The following is a 19425-nucleotide window of genomic DNA, read 5'->3' as shown; positions in this document are numbered from 1 at the left end:
GAGTCAGGGGGGATTTCTCATATATATCTCTATGGCCACCTCCGCCAGATACAAACACAAGCAATCCTTGAGCGTGCGTTCATGTGCAAATTACATGATATATACTGTACACATATCCTGTATGGGTACCTGTTCTGCCTCGCCCCTGCCATCAAAGTTCTGACTGCAGCTAATTGTAATACTTCAGCTTATTACTAAAGTTTATTCCATGAAGAAAAAGTGTCCCTATATTCCATTCCTATATTCCATTCCCCTTAGTAGTGCATCCTGGTTTGTAAGTGGGATAAACTGTTGATTCGGCCCATTTGTGGTATTTTTAGGTGCAAGGCTGGACATCCATTTAGGTTCATTGTCCTTGAAAATAGTATCAAAACCAATTAGTTTGAAGTCATTGTAATTCATTCTTGCCCAGTAGCAGACTGGTTAATATCAGTGCACTGCTTAGTGCTGGTGGCCGTTGCTAGGCTACTCTGTATACTAAAGGTAAATAAAGTGATAGTTTGGAGTGGTGTCATCGAGAGATAGTCATTAGCATTCTCATGATGCGTTTTCCCACAATATGGTGCAATGCCACACCATGTCTTATTTCATTCTTAGTTGTATCTCTTTTTTTCTGTATGTCCAACTGCGGTACTGCCACGACATCTTTATTTCCCTCATGGGATCAATAAAGGTAGGTAGATTACGATAGGTAGACCTGCTGTTTGCCACCAAGATTTCTGTGATCAAATACTATGAATTGGCAATCACTAGAATGCCTGCATGTGGTACAATTTAAAATGGGTATAATGGGTATAATTTTCGCCTTGCCCGCCCGTGGTTTGTGATATGATCAGTAAAAGTGAGCAGACTCACAATGGGAACAGAGATTGCTTTCTGCCTTTCATCTCCATCAGAACAGGGCGTGTGTTATGAGTCCGGGGTCTGTCAATTGGGTCAGTCTCTCTGTGCAATAAGGAGCCAATATGTTATACTGTGTATAGTCATAAAGAGCCAGAGCAGACCAGCGCTGGAGAACAAATAGTCTCCTTTGCGCCTCCAACCGGAACCGCTTCGTTCCGGTCTGCTGGTCATCAAATTATTGGCTTAAGAATGCGACAAAAACTAAAACATATCCATGAATTTTTGTCAACCTGGGGTGACTAATCGATAGAAAAAAACTGAACTATCCCTTTAAGTGGTATTTTTGTGGTTATATTTGTTGTGGTATAAAGTTTCAATGTTTATAGAGGTTATTTTTTGTTTGTTTATTAGATTTTGTATGACGTTCATTTCCAATGATTACTGCTTTTGCTGTGTTCTTCGTCAAACCCTTTGGTTAATGTCACATTATGTGAAACTTAAAGAGAGGTGTGGTCGTCTAACGTCTGAAACAGTCTCCAGGCAGACGGCTACCTGCAGCAACATGCCACATTAGTCCTGTTCCTCTCTTCTCTGTGGGAAGAGATTACTCACTCCAATACACTGGAAAGCACCCCTACACAGAAATGTAGGGCTGCTGGCAGTGGCGGAAAAAGTACAAGATGAAAAAATGTCACAAGTAAAACGCCTGTATTAAATATTTTACTTGAGTAAAAGTGCAAAGCTTTTGCTATCAAAATATACATTACTTAGAGTACCATAGTAAAAGTAATAAAATGTCAAACCTTTTAAAAAATGGCATCTCTACAAGCTCGATGCGACGCGTTGCACGTTTTTAGGTCAGCTATTTTCAAATAGCCGAAGGGCCTAATTTGTTAATGTATGTTTTGTATTAATAATCTAAATCTACAAAGTAACTAAAGCTGTCAACTAATAGTAGTAAAGTAAAGAGTACAATATTTGTCTCTGAGATGTATTGTTGGAATAGAAGTATAAAGTATCAAAACATTAGTAAAGTAAAAGCACCTCAACTAAGTACATTTACTCAAGTGCAGTACTTGAGTACATGTATTTAGTTACTTTTTTTCCACCACCGGGCTGCTGGCTGCTCTACCAACTATGAGCCATGAAAATGACAGTTTATAATGCAGTTTATAATGCATGTCCCCTGGCACGGTGGAACAAATACGGCACGACACAGGGGTCAGATCAATCTGAAACGCTAAGGTATACCCACTCACGTGTGTGTGTGTATGTGCGCTTGTAATGAGAGCCTTGGGACCTGCCCTCTTGTCCCGCTGTAGCCAGGACGAGGAGGTGGGTTTTTCACGCTCAGTGAACTCCGGAAAATGCCGAATCCCTGAACGGCAGCAGGAGCAACGTTTCTGGCCTGAGTATCGATCTCCTAGAATGCCGCTGTCATGGTTGGCCACACCTCACAACCAGACCAACCCTGGCTCAGTAATTACCCCGCAAGCCCTGGCCTGTTAGCTCAGTGGAGCTGTGCGCCTCCAGCCTTCCCCCCTGACGCATCCCAATGCAGGAGCAGCAGCCACTGGCAGGCCAGGGACGGCGCTTCAGGCTGTTTGTGTGCTACGTTTTGCACTGACAGCAATATACACACACATATATTGCTGTCACACATATTCCCATAAGCCAATTTTAATATAGGACACACACACACACACACACACACACACACACACACACACACACACACACACACACACACACACACACACACACACACACACACACACACACACACACACACACACACACACACACACAATGAAGACAAAAGTTCAACAACTTTCAACCTGGCATCCCTACAGGATATGTCATTTTAAAAGTTTTTTTAGTTTTGTTTTCGTACATAACAGATCTACAAGCTCGCAACATGTCGCAATGTGAGCTTCTAGATCTGCTACTTTTGCCACACGACACCACTGTGTGATGAAGTATAACATTGGGCTTATTGTTTTTTATACGCCATCGCGTGGCGGCGCCGCTTGACTAAGATAACAGATTTTCAAGCAAACAACGTGTCCTAGTCGGCAAGCGACAGTGAGTATATGAGTATACAGTACATGAGTATACATGAGACTCAGGCCCAGGTTTGAATCCAACCCGAGGACCTTTGCTGCATTTCATGCCCTCTCTCCTGCCTTTCCTCTCTCTGCTCACTGTCAGTGTCAATAAAGCAGAAAAATGCTAACCAAGGAAAGAGAAGATAGGGCAGATGTAAACAGAGATGGTGTGATAGGTTGCCTGTGTGTGTGTGTGTGTGTGTGTGTGTGTGTGTGTGTGTGTGTGTGTGTGTGTGTGTGTGTGTGTGTGTGTGTGTGTGTGTGTGTGTGTATTACTATACTTGTGAGGACTAAATGTTCCCACAAGTACTGTATGGTAGAATATGAGAAATAGACGTTGCTTTATGGTTGTAAAAAGACACAATTAGAAAAAGTTTACAATTAGAAAAAGATTCAGGTTAGGTTCAGGATTACACATTTAGAAGTTTGGTTTTACAAATGGCAAAATGTATTAAAAATGGCATTCATAAAATCACTGTCATGAAATGTTGATGTCCTCACAAGTATAGTAATACAACCTGTGTGTGTGTGTGTGTGTGTGTGTGTGTGTGTGTGTGTGTGTGTGTGTGTGTGTGTGTGTGTGTGTGTGTGTGTGTGTGTGTGTGTGTGTGTGTGTGTGTGTGTGTGTGCGTGTATACAGAAGATCAGTGGTAGCCGTGTCATTAATGTAACTAAACTAGTAACTACATTTTGCAGTAGCTTGCTAGCAGTTCAACTAAATTTAATTTTGCACTGCAATTCCATTACTTATTTTTGTGTGCAATTTTTGGTGTAGTTAACTACCAACAATTTTAGAGCCATAAAAGCAAAGAAAGAAAGGCTGCTTTTTCTTTCATCCTGACCACTGCATGAGAAGGCATGCCCAGACAATGCAACTCAAACTGTGTGCACAGCATAGTCCGTTCACAGTTCTACCTACTTTTAAGTAGCTTTATTTGCTAAACTATTTATCCTGAAAGCACTTTGGCAATAGATCAACTTCGTCCAGTGTGACGTAACCGGCGGCTTGCAAAACTTTCCAAGTAGCGTCTTCCCAACCATGCAGAGTGTTGCTGTATTTGTTTATGCGTGCTCAAGATCTGGTCGGATGTGTGCACTGCAGCTCATACCAAGCCTCTGCTATTTAGAATTCCCACTCAGGTCACATGTTGTGTCCACCCCCGTTCTTGCCGTTTTGTGTGCACTCTGCAATCTGCTATCTGTTTTTTTTTCATGAGAGAGTGAGCTCATTATTTCCCAGTGCGATTCAAAACTGTCCACTTTCCAATAGTTGCCCACATGCGCAGATTCTCCTATTAAAGCTGATGGCATATTGGGCCTTCTGCAGAGCCCATATCTTTTAATTGATTTGTTTCTCATTTTGCCATTTCTGTACATTGTCACTCTGCAGAATGCTTGGGATGAGACGGTAATGGTGAAATGCTTGTACGTGTATGTACTGTATGCTTGAACGAGGCTTTTCAAGCAGCCTCTCCAAACAATCAGCTCTCTAACTCTTGCCTTGTATTTTTGTGTTTGGCAAGGGTGTGCTTTGGCAGCGGGAACACAAACACAGACATACAGTATAATTACAGAATAGACGGCCGATTTGAGAGACATGGAGCGGTTTCAGATGACTGCATCATAAGAATACTGGAGTACACTAGTCCAGGGTCAGGCCAATCATGCCTTGGAGGTGCAAACATTATACCACTTTCAACCTGGCATCCCTATTTTGGGCATGTCATCATAGGGGAAAATGATTGGCTATTTTCCTGTACATAAGCTTTTCTCACTATTTGTCCTACGAAAACGTATTTAGGGCAAAAACAGCCGATCCACAAGCTCACAACACCTTGCAATGTGACGTGTTGTGAGCTTGTAGATCGGCCATTTTCAGCAAAGAGATTAAGTGTAGAGGGGAAAAAGGAGGGGGCCAATTGTAGACCAATTATAGTCAACGAAGTGTATAGGGTTTAAGTGGTTTAAGAGTTTAAATGCAAACAAACAGTTGGGCAGAGCTCAGGCCCTCCTGCAGTGACTCACCTGCATTTCTTTCTCTCCATACTTGGAGGGGTTCTTGCTTCCCTGGCTCTTCCTGCGTAGCTTCTTCAGCTCAGCCTGGCATTTCTCCAGACTCTCCCCTTTGGTCTTGTGTTCCACCTGGTACTTCTTCAAAGCAGCCTGCGGGGGGCGATAGAGAACACATGAGCACGTGGCTAGATCTCCCACAGAACCAAAAGGGTAAAAAAATGTAATAAAAGACAATTAAAGCCAGGGGGAATTGTGGGAGATGCGGTCACAGGAGATATTGAGGGTCTGGCACGCTTTGTGAATGAAGATAATGATAGGGATAATAATGGTGAGGTTGAGCTGGATTTGACATGTTAGACAAAACTACTTGGGTGGGTTCGCTCCTCCCAATCGCAGACAATTATGTTAAATTGTTTAACGTTTTACATTTAACTTTCATCCACTGTTGAGTAAATTATCGAGCCGTAAACTGTTTGTTAAATGATTACCCTCACAGGGCCATGAGGGACATGCACAGCAAGACTTTTAAATGTCTAGGTTAAACTATGCCATCTACTGTACGCAGACAACCATGGTGGAGAATAGTCATTCAGTCTTCAATTAAGCAGAAGCGATAGTGTCAATCTGCTATGCAATTTAGATCTTGTGAAAAGTTAAGAGTTTCGTTTGCAGGGTCATGAAACACTAACAGAACAAGCCAATATCCTTATCCTTAGCACCAAGCGCAAATGAGCTGCCGTGTTCCCTTTAATTAAACACAAGAGCCTTTCGACCGGTTTGTCAGACCGCGTGTTCACTTCACGGCCCTCAATCAGAAAGCCAAATTCGACGCCACAGCCACATTAATGAGTGATTAATTGTGGTCACTCATGACCTGTCTGGCCCTCAGATGAACTTGGGTACACTGGTTGAATGTGACCTTTGTCTCTAAACGGTGATGTATGAGAAATGCCCCTCTTCATTGGTAACCTATGTGGACTGAGGCCATTTTGGCAACTCCGCGTTTCAAGGCTGTGCCATCCCCCCAACTGTGAATGATTGAGACGAGTTGGAAAACCGTGGGTAAGTCATTGTTTCAGGTCACCAGGTCAGGAGATAAAAGGCAAGAGAATTTGGAGATTGATTGTGAGAGACAGAGAGAGAGAGAGGGGGACAGAGAAGGAGAGAGAGAGAGAGAGAGTGAGAGATGTATTGTACACCATTGTCTACAGCAGAAGACGGTTGTCCCTTGTGTCTTCAGAGACCGAATTACACAATGCATATGAATAATTCACGAAGCAAAATGCTTGCCATTATTGCTGATACGATTGTTTTGAAATTTTATTCAAAGCAATAGATGTTAATACCATGAGATCAGACTGAGGGGAAAATCCATGTAACAGTTGACACTTGCCAGAAACTAAATGTTGTGGGTAAGATGCCTGTTAAACAGAATAATTGGCTGATGGATTAAAGAAGGGATCAACCCTTGCCTGATCTGGGATCAATGTTGGCAGAAAATTAGCCAAATCTGGCATCGCAATAGGCATCCTATGACCTTGCTTTTGTAACATTTCCCAGAACATGGTCTGCAGCAAATAACATCAGAAGGCTGTTATCTGTGAAAACTTAAGGGTTATGAAAACGAAAACAATATGGATGATGCAAGTAGAGCAATAACAGACAATTCTGCATAAACCTCTAACTTCAATCACTCAAAAATGTACTACTATCATGGCTAACTTAAGGGTGATTTATATTTACTTGCGCACTGGTGTTATGCACCGGAAATAGCCCATCTACAGTATACGCTCATGTGTTGCTGTGAGCTTGTAGATCTGCTATTTTCAGAAGTATATCAATGCCTTTATCCATTTCACTTTGAAAGCAATTCCGTTCATGCGCAGCATGTGGCATAAAATTAAATAAAAATCAAACGGCTCCCAATGTTATCTTTTCAAGCATACACAACTACAATAAGATGGCACCATCCCACCCCCAAACCAATGCACCGCAGTGCTGCTCCACGCTGCAGCCTGCAGCCCACTCGTTCTAAAGATATCACACACCAGCCTGGTCGCCAGAAGAAAAATGTTGGCATTGTGCGTTCCTGCAAACCAGGGATACGTTGAGTCTCAATGTTTCAGAAACAAAAACACGTTTCATATGAACATTTCTAGATACTCTGTTGACAATGACGAAATGCGGATTATGTCGACACAACGCATGTCCATGTGGAAACTACCCTTAACCCCGTAACCCAAAACCTGACCCGTAACCCTACACCAAAACGTCAGGAATCAAGAGGGGTTTCATTGTCGCTCACTTATACAGGTACAGTACAAGCAGTGAAATGTTGGTGCGGCATGTTCCACAAGGCTGCTAACAACAGCAATACAATACACACAGGGAGTTGACAAGGTCCATATTGGTTCAGAAACGTTCAACAATGCATCCTTGATTTGCAGAAACGTACAACACGAACATTCTGTTCTGCCGATTCGGTTGCACTCGTGAATGGCACACATGTGAATGCACATGCGCGTGTGCACATACACACACACATTTATATCCTCCTGGGTACACCAAAAGCATTTCTTTCGTAAAAGAAATGTCATTTTTGTGCAGCATCTTTAGCCCTAACCCCTCACCCTAAACCAAACTCCTAAATGCCTAATCCTAACCCTGACCCCATACTGAATCTTTTACTATCCTCTTATTATCCTTGTGGGGATTTTTGGTCCCCACATGCATAGTAATACACAGACACGCACGCACGCACGCACGCACGCACGCACGCACGCACGCACGCACGCACGCACACACACACACACACACACACACACACACACACACACACACACACACACACACACACACACACACACACACACACACACACACACACACACACACACACACACACACACACACACACACACACACACACACAAAAAGGTTGTGTTGTAATCATCCGGCCTTTAATGGTGGCGCCGAAGATGAAAAAATAAATCTCAGCCCACTCTGCAGAGATGCCATATCAAAGCCTTTCTTTTCACAGAGACATTCCTTAATTGCCTCAGAGAGTCAGACTCGGTTGCGTAACATCAAGTGTTTAGAACGCAGTTCCACATCCATTACCATCCTATGCAACACGCCACACTATACGGATTTCCATAATACAACGACATGCTCATTGCGAGTTATTGGTTGCGGGGGGCTGTCCCGGGGGCCTGTGTGTGTGGGTGGGGACCCGGTGGATGTAAACAGGCAATTAGATACTCACAGTCAGATAACGTGCATCCAGATCCACCTTCTTCTCCAGTTCAGACAGCAGCTCGTTGTGAAAGGACTTCAGCTGGGGAGGGGAAAGTGGCACAGGAGGCAGTTCAGTATAGATAGATAGACGGATAGATAGACCTCTATTGATCCCAAGGGAACTCCAGGTGTCACAGCGGCACCGCAGTAGGCATGACACACAGATACAGGTCAGAGTAGAGAGATACATAAGAAATACTAAGGCAACAATTATTAAAGATAATATATTTAAGTCTGGCCTGGCCAATACGAACTTGCAATGAGTGGGTTAATAGATCGTTCACCAGTAATAGGGTAATAGTAGTAGATATAACATATTACAGTGGATATAACAGTGGTGCATGCTGTACAGTGCTTACAGTAAGCAATAATACACAACTATGACACAACCTTAGCATTCCTTTCGTCAAGTCCTCATTTGTAAATGGGATTAACAACTGATTGGGCCCATTTGGGATAGTTTTTGGTGCAGGCTGGCTAGTCAGTTTTAGGTTTATTTCCATGAAAGATTTTATTAAATTAATATGTCCAAAGTCAATAGATTTGTCAAACAATTTATTCCCCCCTTTTCTCTAGCCTGGGTGCCAGCCTGCTTCGCTACGTTCGGCGGATTTTTTTTTCTCTCTGCGCTTCTCAGTCTGGAATGCCTCCTATCTCCAGGAGGCGGGACACAGCAGCCAAGGTTCGAAACCTACCGTGGCTTCTGATTGGTCTGTGGTGCGGGGCGGGACAAAAAAAACGGTGTGATCGTTTTGATTCGTCATTCGTTTGAACAACATCCAAACAGCAACGACGTTGCCTAACGTAACATATGTAGTTCCAGTGTAGTTCTACAAGACGAGTCAATCGGGGGCATTCCAGACTGAGAAGCGCAGAGAGAAAAAAAAATCCGCCGAACGTAGCGAAGCAGGCTGGCACCCAGGCTACCTTTTCTCCCCAATTTAGTCATTATGTCAATTGCCCCCCCCCTTTACAGTACATGGCCCCTGTCACTGCACGCATGCGCGTCTTTTTTTTTTAGGAGTAGCCAATATTTTTTTTACCCCCGTTTCTCCACAATTTAGTAGTTATGCCAATTAATTCCTCCCCACACACCGCTGTTGCACCCTACTGACTCACCTGCCAGTGAGGAGCCCACACTAGGAGGACTTGGGCCTTCGTCCTACTCCTCACGCCCAACACTCCCTGCTGACAGGTGCCCCAGCCCATAGGAGTATGTGCAATGACAAATATCACCCTCCCCGCCCTAACACAGGCCAATTGTGTTCGCAAAGACGCCCGACAAAGCCGGATGCACCACGGCGGATTTTGAACCCACAACCTCCGTGGTGGTGGGCAGGGACTTTACCACTGCGCCAACCGAGCGCCCAAAACCCCTACTACTTGGCCTTGAGGCACATGTAGACACAATCACGTTTTCTCCAGTACACCAGCTGCTTCTTTTGACCCGACAGTGAGGAGTCTCACTAGATTTGACAAAAGTTGTTATGATTCATTTTCTCCCAGTAACAAAATAAGGCTGGCTGACGTTACGTTGCTTCTGACAGCTGCCGGCCGTTGCTAGGTTACAGGTATAATCTAATGGTAAATAAGGCAGAGTGATACTGTTATCAGGAGATATTTGGTACTCATTGGAATGCCAATTCTACCTTGATGTGTCTAGCCTATTTTCACATAATCAAGAGTTGTGCTAGCATAGCCTGAGCTACGCATGTGTGCATCTCCTTGTGCACTAAAGCATTGGTTCTCAACGTCAGGTCCGGGAACCACCGAGGGTCCAAATGGACCCTTACGGGTCTAACGGGTCCATTTGTACGAAGTTAAATTAACACTGTGGATTTTACAGTGTAGATTGGGGTCCCAGCGATAACCCATTGTACACAATCAAGAGTTACAGACCAGCAAGGGTCCATTTGGACCGCTGGCGGTCTCCGGACCCAACGTTGAGAACCAGTGCACTAGAACAGTGGGTCACAAACTTTAACCCAAACTAGAGAAAATAGCAGATCTACAAGCTCACAACGCGAGGCTTCGTGCCGCGTTGCAAGCTTGTGGATCTGCTATTTTCACTACTTCTTAAACATTTTAAAACATTTTTTATTTATGGATATTAGATGTTTTAATTGTATTTATTGAATACTTTTGAAACATTTTGGAATTGTTTTTAATTGATGAAAAGTTGTGAAAAATCTTTTAAAATAATTTAATTTTGTATGTAGGAAACGAAAAAAAGAGGATATTTACTCGTGACATAAAAATTGGTCCGAGACCCAAACATGGGTCCCGACCCACTGTTTGGGAAACAGTGTACTAGAGTGCAACATTATGTGTGTCATGTCGTATAGCTATAGATGCTTGGAATACATACCATCTCCTCTAGCTGCACTTGGATCTGTCTGTGTACTTCAGCCATCTGGAACAACACGTCCCCTACACAGAGACACACCAACACAGAGGGAGGAAAGACATGATCAGCAGTGAACGAATGTGAGCATCACTAGGGCAGAGAGAAAGCGAGAAGGAAAGAAAGAAAGAAAGAAAGAAAGACCCTAGCGTGCAGAGCCCATGCAGCAACACAAGACACACAAATATACAGGACAAATGGAAGGTAACTGTGACGATGAAGAAATGGAACCTTATTCTTGGAACATCAAGAAGCACAGACAACAGAGACAGAACCATTAACAAGAAATGACAGAAGAAAGGTAATAACGCAAAATAAAACACAAACAAAGTACTGCGGAAGAGAAATAACTTCTCGACAGTCCAGGTTATAGAACAATGATTCTTCAAGCGTGTTATGTCAGCACTGATGCCCTGCTGAGATCAGCTGTGGTGATTTCTGTGATTTGTTCTTAAGATCAAGCAATGTTGTTTACGGAAAGAAAAATCAAAAGAAATTGCATGGTCTCCAAAACAAAACAAAACAAAAAAGCCAAGGAGGGGGGGGGGGTGGCAGAGGGGGGAGTCATGCAGCTTGTGGAAGGGTGTCATTGTTATACCTACATGCTGGTTCTTCTGAATATGCAGTGCATTGTAAAGAAAAGGAACACAAACACCTAGATTGAGCGAAGGACACATACAGTACACACAGACACCTGGTGGAGAGACGGTGAGAGACCTACAGAGACATGAGACACACATACAGATTTCCCTGATCAAAAGCCCAAAGGTCCAAAGCCCCTTTAGCACATGGAATAGCATCGTGGCTATGACTGTAAGTGCGTCATTTAATTATATTAGTGCCGTGAGAGAATATACAGTCTGTATATTTTTTAGAATTTTCACTGGAGGATAAAGCCCCTTGAGATGCGGCATCTCGTTTTCGAGGGGGTCCTCACAGTACCGTGTGTCATTAATTCAGACTGGATTGCTCAAGTTTTAATGAGCCAGTTGTTTTCATCAATCAAAATGAACAGGTACCTTCGTGAATTAAAAAAAAACTGTTTTGAACCTTTTGGAAGCATTTTATAATGGATTGCATGTGACTGTTTCCAGCTTTTGCATAAAACTCATGATAAGGACAACAAATAGAAAGCCATGGGGTTTCCATAGCAATTATTGCAGTATCCTTTATGTTTGGTATTACACAATATACTATAAATGGCATCCCATCTGGGTGCATTCTATGTGATCTAGAACTTGGTGCAAATTGAATGCGTCATAAAAAGTTAAGCTGCAAAACACACAAATGAATGGTCACAAATGGCATCTTATCAATATCTAATCATTACACCTACACATACTGTATTATGTTATTGAAAACAAATACTCAGGCCTGCCCCATCCAGCGAGGGACGTTTATGGCAAATATCATAGTAATGTCATTGTACATCCACATTTTGTTATGCTTTCCTGTTCCATAAAAACAAAAAAAAGGCTTTAACTAATTAACTTTGGTGATTTTCAGTCTGTTCTCTCAGCACAAGGGGCTTTGGAGTGGTCTCCATACAGAAAGTGTGTACAATGCAAGCTGCTACATACAGATGACACCGAGGTGCTGAAGTGCACCAGCGCTGACTTGAACTCAACACAAAAAGCAACAAGAGCAGCAAAGCAGCCTGGCCGTCCATCCCCTTGTGACAGACAGAAAATAAAAATGTAAGTCATTATGCTTCATTTGTAGTGAGTTGTTGTACGATGGTGTCGTACTGAGCTTGTAGATTGGCTCTTTTATGTGTGCAAGTATACATCGGGAGAGCGGCTTAATGTTTTATAAAATCAATAGCACACTTTGGAACTCTTGAAAAGCTCTGGCATTTTCTTGTACCATTTAAAAGGAATCATACTGGTGGCATTGCATGTTTAGACTGCACTGATTGGGACTGAATGACTTAAGTACAGTATACGTGTACTTTATTGCTGCTGCCAACAATTCTCCAAAGCATGCTGTAATTTCTTTGTATTTCCAAAGAAGCGATTGGTTTCCATTCATTTTAACATTGAAGTCAACTTGAAGAGACTTGAAACTTGCTTGAGATACATGAGAGTAATTTGCTGCCATTGTGTGTCAAAATTATATTATTTGTTGCATTTAATTTTCAATGCAGTTGAAAGCATGGACTGATTTGAAAAAAATCTTGCTGCCGGAAATAGTCCCTGTCCCTGGACAAGAGATTGTTCTTTAAGTTTTAATTATTCCAAATCCAACATCTAAAACATTTCGGCATATGCTTTGGAAAAGGTAAAAAAATCCCAGACCACCAGTATGATCCTCTTCTAGTTCCAAACAAAACAACTATGAACCTTGATCACACAGTCAATCAATCTAATCACGGTCTCTTGAAACATGTGGCAGCTCAATGATTCCGTTAACTAAAGCAGTGTTAATCATTGAATGCTAATACAGTTCAGTGTTTCCATAACCAATTGTACTTGTCATAACTAAAGCCATCAGCCACGGTCCTCAAGCGACACTCGACCTGACCCATCTGCTTAATGCCATCACAGACCAGACACTGCCTGCTCCACACCGTAATATCCTCAGTGTTCTTTTTTGTAACCTATTTTTGTAACCTCTGCAACCTTTGTAACGCTGAAGAGTGTGTGTAAATATAACCAAATGCACCCGTTACATTTGCACACACTCTCAGAGTATATTAACACTGACGATTTGACTGTGTGACGATGGCCTCAAGTAGTTGCTAAGGAGATGTTTGTTTGTTGTCTTTGTGCAACCTGCTGATCTGGAGTCATTCAGAGGAGGCCAACGCATCCAGGCACACTAAGCCGATTACAGATCTACTCATCCCTGATCACTGCTCCTGCAGGCTTAGATGCTGTGGCATTCTGCTAACAGCTTGAACTGGCTGGATCAATTAAGAGAATGAGCAGACCTCATAGAGACACACACACAAAATCTCACCTCTTCATTAGCTCATCCCTCAATACCCCTCCCCCCAGTCTGTGACACACACACACACACACACACACACACACACACACACACACACACACACACACACACACACACACACACACACACACACACACACACACACACACACACACACACACACACACACACACACACACACACACACACACACACAAATTGGGTTGAAACAGGTCAAAGCAGTATGAGGTTTGCTCAAAAATGAATGAGTAAATGAATGAATCTATGACAGTCATCTGATTTTTAATTACTGCAGGACACGAGATGCCAGTGAACAGGGAAAAAAAAAAAGACGCTTTTGCTGCACTGCCAATACTTTGCAAACAGTTGCCATAGCAACTTCAACAACAACAGAAAGCTGGACGACTGCAAACCTCGGCAGCTGGTGGTAACAGAAACTAATTCGATCAAGTATCGAGAGGCACCATGTCGAACATTTCACTGGATTATGTAACATTCCCCAGTGTTTTTTTATGAACCAACCAACACGGCGAGGCCGTGAGACTGTGCCAGGCAGACAGGTATGCAACCCGAGAGGCTCTCTTGAAGGATATCTGGATGTCTACCAGTGAAATGCTAAATCGTTGCTGTCTGATAGAAACCTTGTATCTCCATATTTCATCTTTTTATGTGTTGTTGTAAATGAATGCCCTACTTCATTATACAAGACAAGAGTGTCGCACAAAAGTAGTAAAATTTGCAGATCTACAAGCTCTGAGCTTTACCGGTTATAGATCGGCAGCAGATCGGCTATTACAATTTCAAATAATAAAAAGGAATGTTTTTTTTTTTGGACTTCCACCCAACAGCAATGAAATACCTGACAGACTTGGTTGATAGGCGTGGTCTTTCTGGACAGTGACACACAGTGACAAATGTGCAGACGCACGTGAACACAAAACAATGGTCACCAATAGGTATTTTGCGTTGATTTTCATTCACTTCCTAATTCACAACCTTATGAAGTGAGAACCACATACCTACTGTAGGTTAACCAAACATTAGTTTGTCAAATAAAATAAAAACTACTCTACAGTAAATACGTTCCCCGACTTAAACATTTGGACCACACACACATGCACACACACAAACCAGTAAATCCACCTTCGAATGCTCCGTCATTATTGTATCAATATTTCCAATCTCATCACTAGCTCCACCCCATAGGGCAGAGGGAGAACAATAGTGTTCTGTTTCGGTTAGGTGAGCTTAGGCTGATCTGCACCTGCGGCTCTGCTACAAGAAGGCACACGCCTATTAGCCACAAACACTGAGTCAGGACAGGAAACACGGAAACGCAGAAACTTCAACTTCAGTCTCTCCCCCTGAAGTATGACATCAGCCCCTGCAGATGTATTCACTGCTTGTGTAACGATGGCATCGGATACACCCACACAGGTAGAGACAAACACGATGTTGGTTTGAGCACTTTGGGAAAAAAAAGAAAACTAAAAATGTTTCAGTGGCGTCGAGAGAGAGACAAGCGAGAGAAAGAAACGAGTGAGAGAGAGAGCGTGTGTGTGCGAGCGAGAGAGAGCGAGAGGGAGTTAGAGAGGGAGAGAGAGAGGGCGGGAGAGAGGGACATAGAGAGATGGACAGGGAAAGTGGACGTGGATGGGGAGACACTGAATCATTGGTGAAGGTCAAACCGCATTCACTACGGGTTGTCATGGAAGCAGGATAATGCCAGGGTCGTCGCTATGGGAGAGGTTGCAAAGCGAGGGGCAACGGTTGAAAAGTGCTGTGTGGCGTTACGAAACACAGTTTAAAGATCTCTTCCCTCACAATCAGTCATCATTACATCATTCAGCATCTGCTCGGAAGCGGATAGAGGAGTTAGCACTACAACTCTGTGTTCGTGCGTGCGAGGCTACCTGGCAGTCCTTTCCTCTATATTCACTAGGGAAACAGGCTTAAGAACAGATACTGGTGTGGTAGAGAATGTGCGAGATGCAGATAATAGCTGAGAGCCTGGGTGGCTGAAAGCATTTACCGCAAGCAACACCAAATAAACAGAGTTAATCTTTAATGAGAACTAAGGTCTCTCTGTCCCCTCTCGCTCTCACACATCCTCAAACATACAGTACATCCATTTTTTTCTTATTGACTAAATCTGACCTTCCTCTTTGGCTATCCTGCTAATTTGGCTATTTTTTCAAAGCGTTGTTAATGTAAAAGGTGCAAATCTGTAACTTAAAGTCCTAACCAGGATTCAAACCTCAGTCTCCTGCATGAGACAGAGAAACCACATGTTTGCCACTCACACAAGAAGCAATCCCTGCTTGACCAGGGGAGATATGGTGGTCATGAGCTTCAGGCGGTACTAGTTTGTTAACCAGTACAAAAAGGTGTCCTACCTGACACCAGAGTCTACAAATCTGAGTGGAAGAGTAGGGAGACCATCTCCATATTAACATACTCTACCATACAGGTTGGTTAAAATAACGTGTCCCGACACAGCATTTATTTATTTATTTAAATAAAAATGTCTCAACTTCCTGTTAATTTTACCATTTTGATTTAGGGTAGGGTTATCTGTGGATCTGTGGATCTTGTCCGGATCTTCTTCCTAATTCAAACAGGAAGAAGACCCTTTCAGGTCCATTTGGTTACATTAAAGTACACTCTCAGTTACAAATGGATATTTTAAGAGAGGGCTTCACTGTGTACAGGCCATACAGTTGACCTGTATTAGGCCATACAGTTGTTAACAGTACAGTAGACTCCACAGGAGAATCATGTGAATGGCTTACTCCAAATAATACCTAGTCATTGGACTAGGTATTATTCATTGGACTGTCTGAAACGTGGGGGTTTACTGCATTACGTTCAGCCAGGTTGGTCATCTATCACCGTGCCACCTGTCTGACACTTGTATTGTATTCCATGTATTGTTCTATGCGGCAAATCGCACCCATGAGACGTGATGTCGTTAAGGAGGGTGAAACAAGACTCATCGCAAAACAAACTCTGTAAACCTCTTTTCCTTCCTTCTGAACAGCATACAGAACATGTACTGCACGGTACTGTAAGTGACCTTGCTGCAAAGCACACTGACTGCTTTGTCACCGGAGAGAACAGAGGAAGACACATTGTGCAGCAGACAAACCGACGTGAGAGACAAGAGTAAGAAAGAGCCAAATTGAGAGGGAGAACATTGACAGCCGGGTATAGTGCACAGTAGGTGTGTGCGTGCGTGTGTATGTACGTACACGCGTGTATTAGACCTGGTGGAAAGGTTGACAGCAGAAGACACAAATCTTCTAAAACATTGCGATTGCAATAGGCTGTGTATATACAATAGATGTTTTTCTATTCTCTATGAATTGTACATGCAGGCCTAATGCTTATTCAGGTACAGCATGTTTCATAGTGTTTTCAGTGACCCTGGTGTTCTGCCAGCTTGAAATGGCTTGATCAATTCAGAAATCTCAGTGTTACACACACATACGCGCGCACACACGCACGCACGCACGCAGCTCCATTCCTTAACAGGTACCTGCATGAGTCTGTGTTTTCTTTTCCATTGGCACTTATTAAGCATATCAAGAGCTCAGCTGGAGCCTTCTGGGTGAAACTTCACTTCACTTCATCTGAGTCTTATGTTGCACAATAGTCTCTGTTCCATTACGTATAGCTGTCACTCTCTATCACTCATTACCAACACCATTTCCTCTATGTAATAACTCTCTCTCTCTCGTCCTCTAACTTACTTCTCACCAGCACATGTCTGTTCCCATTTCATATTAACATCATTTATTTTTTTTGGCTTTGAACTTGGATGAGATGAGTCTCTGAGAAGACGCCTACAGTATCAAACATGAGGGGGAAAATAAGCACCCCCCACAGATCTTCAAAGGATTCCATAATTCACAAGCACACACACACACACACACACACACACACACACACACACACACACACACACACACACACACACACACACACACACACACACACACACACACACACACACACACACACACACACACACACACACACACACACACACACACACACACACACACAGTACTGTTCTTTTAAGGACAAAAAAGTTTTAGGACCATGCCGGTCGAGCACCAAAAATAGCAGATCTACAAGCTCACAATATGGCATGCTGCGACGGGTTGTGAGCTTGTAGGTCTGCTGTTTTTGGTGCACAGCAACAGCGCACAACAGTAGCCTATAAACCATAAACCAGGCATAACTCCAGGCATAACTCGATGAAACTGCAGTAAAATCTAATTGGTGACACCAAGTTTGACGGGTCAATCCCAAATTAACTGGTTTGATGTCCAGAATTTGTCCCAAAATGGCAATTTGTCCCAAAACGGCAAGCATCTGTGTCATTTTCGATTTTTGCGTTGGCTATTCAAAATAGCAGATATACAAGCTCACAGTGTGTCACTTTGTGATTTTAGAAAATAAATGGAAAAATATCTTGTAAGTGTGTGAACAACTGATTTAGAAGGCATTTGTAGAATTGGCCTCAGGTTTTAATGGGCTATGTAAGGAACACAGAAAAAAAAGTGCATACTTGTCCCCAATAAAGCATCTAGAGCAAGGACAGAAAACTAACTCAATACTCACCTGGCCAACACATACTGTACTAGGAAGTTCTGCTTTGATGATGACCTTTTGACATTAGACATATGGGAGTATGCTGGCCTGTCACTGACCATACCAGTACATTGATTTACTGTACACCAAGTTAAATTGACAGTCAGGATTTTGCGGCGTACAGTATATATACACTCTACAAGCCCAGAAGAAATGAAGGACAATATGTGTGTGCGTACTGTATGCGTGCGTGTGTACCATTTCCTGGTAATCATAAGAAACATTTTTTTGAGATTTTAGAGGTTTACAATTCGAAAAATAATTCAGGTTGGGGTTACGGTTAAGATTAGACATTTCAAGGTTAAGTTTAGGGGTTGGGGTTAAGAGTTTTCTAAACCCAGTTGCGTCACACACCGAAAAATTGCAGAATCTACAAGCTCACAACAACGCGTCGGAGCAAGACGCACTTTGTGCTTATAGATTTGCTATTTTTTGGCTATTGTTTGGCTATTTCCAATGCTGTCCTAAAAGTTTGATGTCCTCCCGAGTATAGTTATACAAACCTGTGTGTGAGTGTGAGTGTGTGTGTGTGTGTGTGTGTTTGTCAGGGACCTGGGAGAGTGTGTCGGCCACTGGTCTCCCATCATGCAGTGCGTGTCTCAGAAATGGGGCAGGAGAAGGCAGGGGACCCCAAGGGATAATGGTGCAGAGCTAAGAAAAGAGCTCCTCTGCTCTCATTTAAACAGGGGCAGGTGTTGCAGCGAGAGAGAGGTAGGCCAGACCAAAGCGAGGAAGAGGAAGAGACACAGACAGTGAAGGAAAGACATGAGAGAGAGAGACGTGTGTCCACAAATAAGACATGCTGTCCACAATTATTACATAATCGCCTAATCGCAATTATTCCAGATAATTAGATGTTTCCAACAGATAATAATGTTTCCATGTTGAAAGAAATTCATATATTTTCTAACAGTAGTGGAAATAGAGGCTCACAACACGTCGTGATGCGACACCTTTTGAGCTTGTAGATCGGCAAATTTGTACTATCTCTTGTTTCAGTAATTTGTCATATCTGTCCTGTGCAATATTTGTTTACAAAGCCTAAAAGCCAAACAGAAATGTATTTTTTATTTATTTATATGCTCCAATGTTGAATGCCAAAAACACAATTAAATCATTCATCGCAATCATTAGTGAGACAATTAATCG

At 42.8% G+C, this 19425-nt stretch overlaps 1 protein-coding gene across 2 annotated transcripts in view; it reads right to left on the bottom strand.

Annotated features, from left to right (window-relative positions):
• The window catches only part of LOC311055955 (BAR/IMD domain-containing adapter protein 2-like), a 69082-nt gene that overhangs the window by 21501 nt on the left and 28156 nt on the right, over nucleotides 1-19425 (bottom strand). For both annotated transcript variants that reach the window (XM_084072257.1, XM_084072256.1), the window contains exons 4-6: nucleotides 10630-10691; nucleotides 8230-8301; nucleotides 4977-5114 (exon numbers count right to left, since the gene is read on the bottom strand). In XM_084072257.1, coding sequence (XP_083928383.1) covers nucleotides 4977-5114; nucleotides 8230-8301; nucleotides 10630-10691 — 272 coding nt within the window. The remainder of the gene's footprint in view (nucleotides 1-4976; nucleotides 5115-8229; nucleotides 8302-10629; nucleotides 10692-19425) is intronic.

This window comes from Gymnoscopelus microlampas, assembly GCF_963454915.1.
Source record: "Gymnoscopelus microlampas genome assembly, chromosome: 11".
NCBI lineage: Eukaryota > Metazoa > Chordata > Actinopteri > Myctophiformes > Myctophidae > Gymnoscopelus > Gymnoscopelus microlampas.
This window is presented reverse-complemented; position numbering and strand designations above follow the sequence as displayed.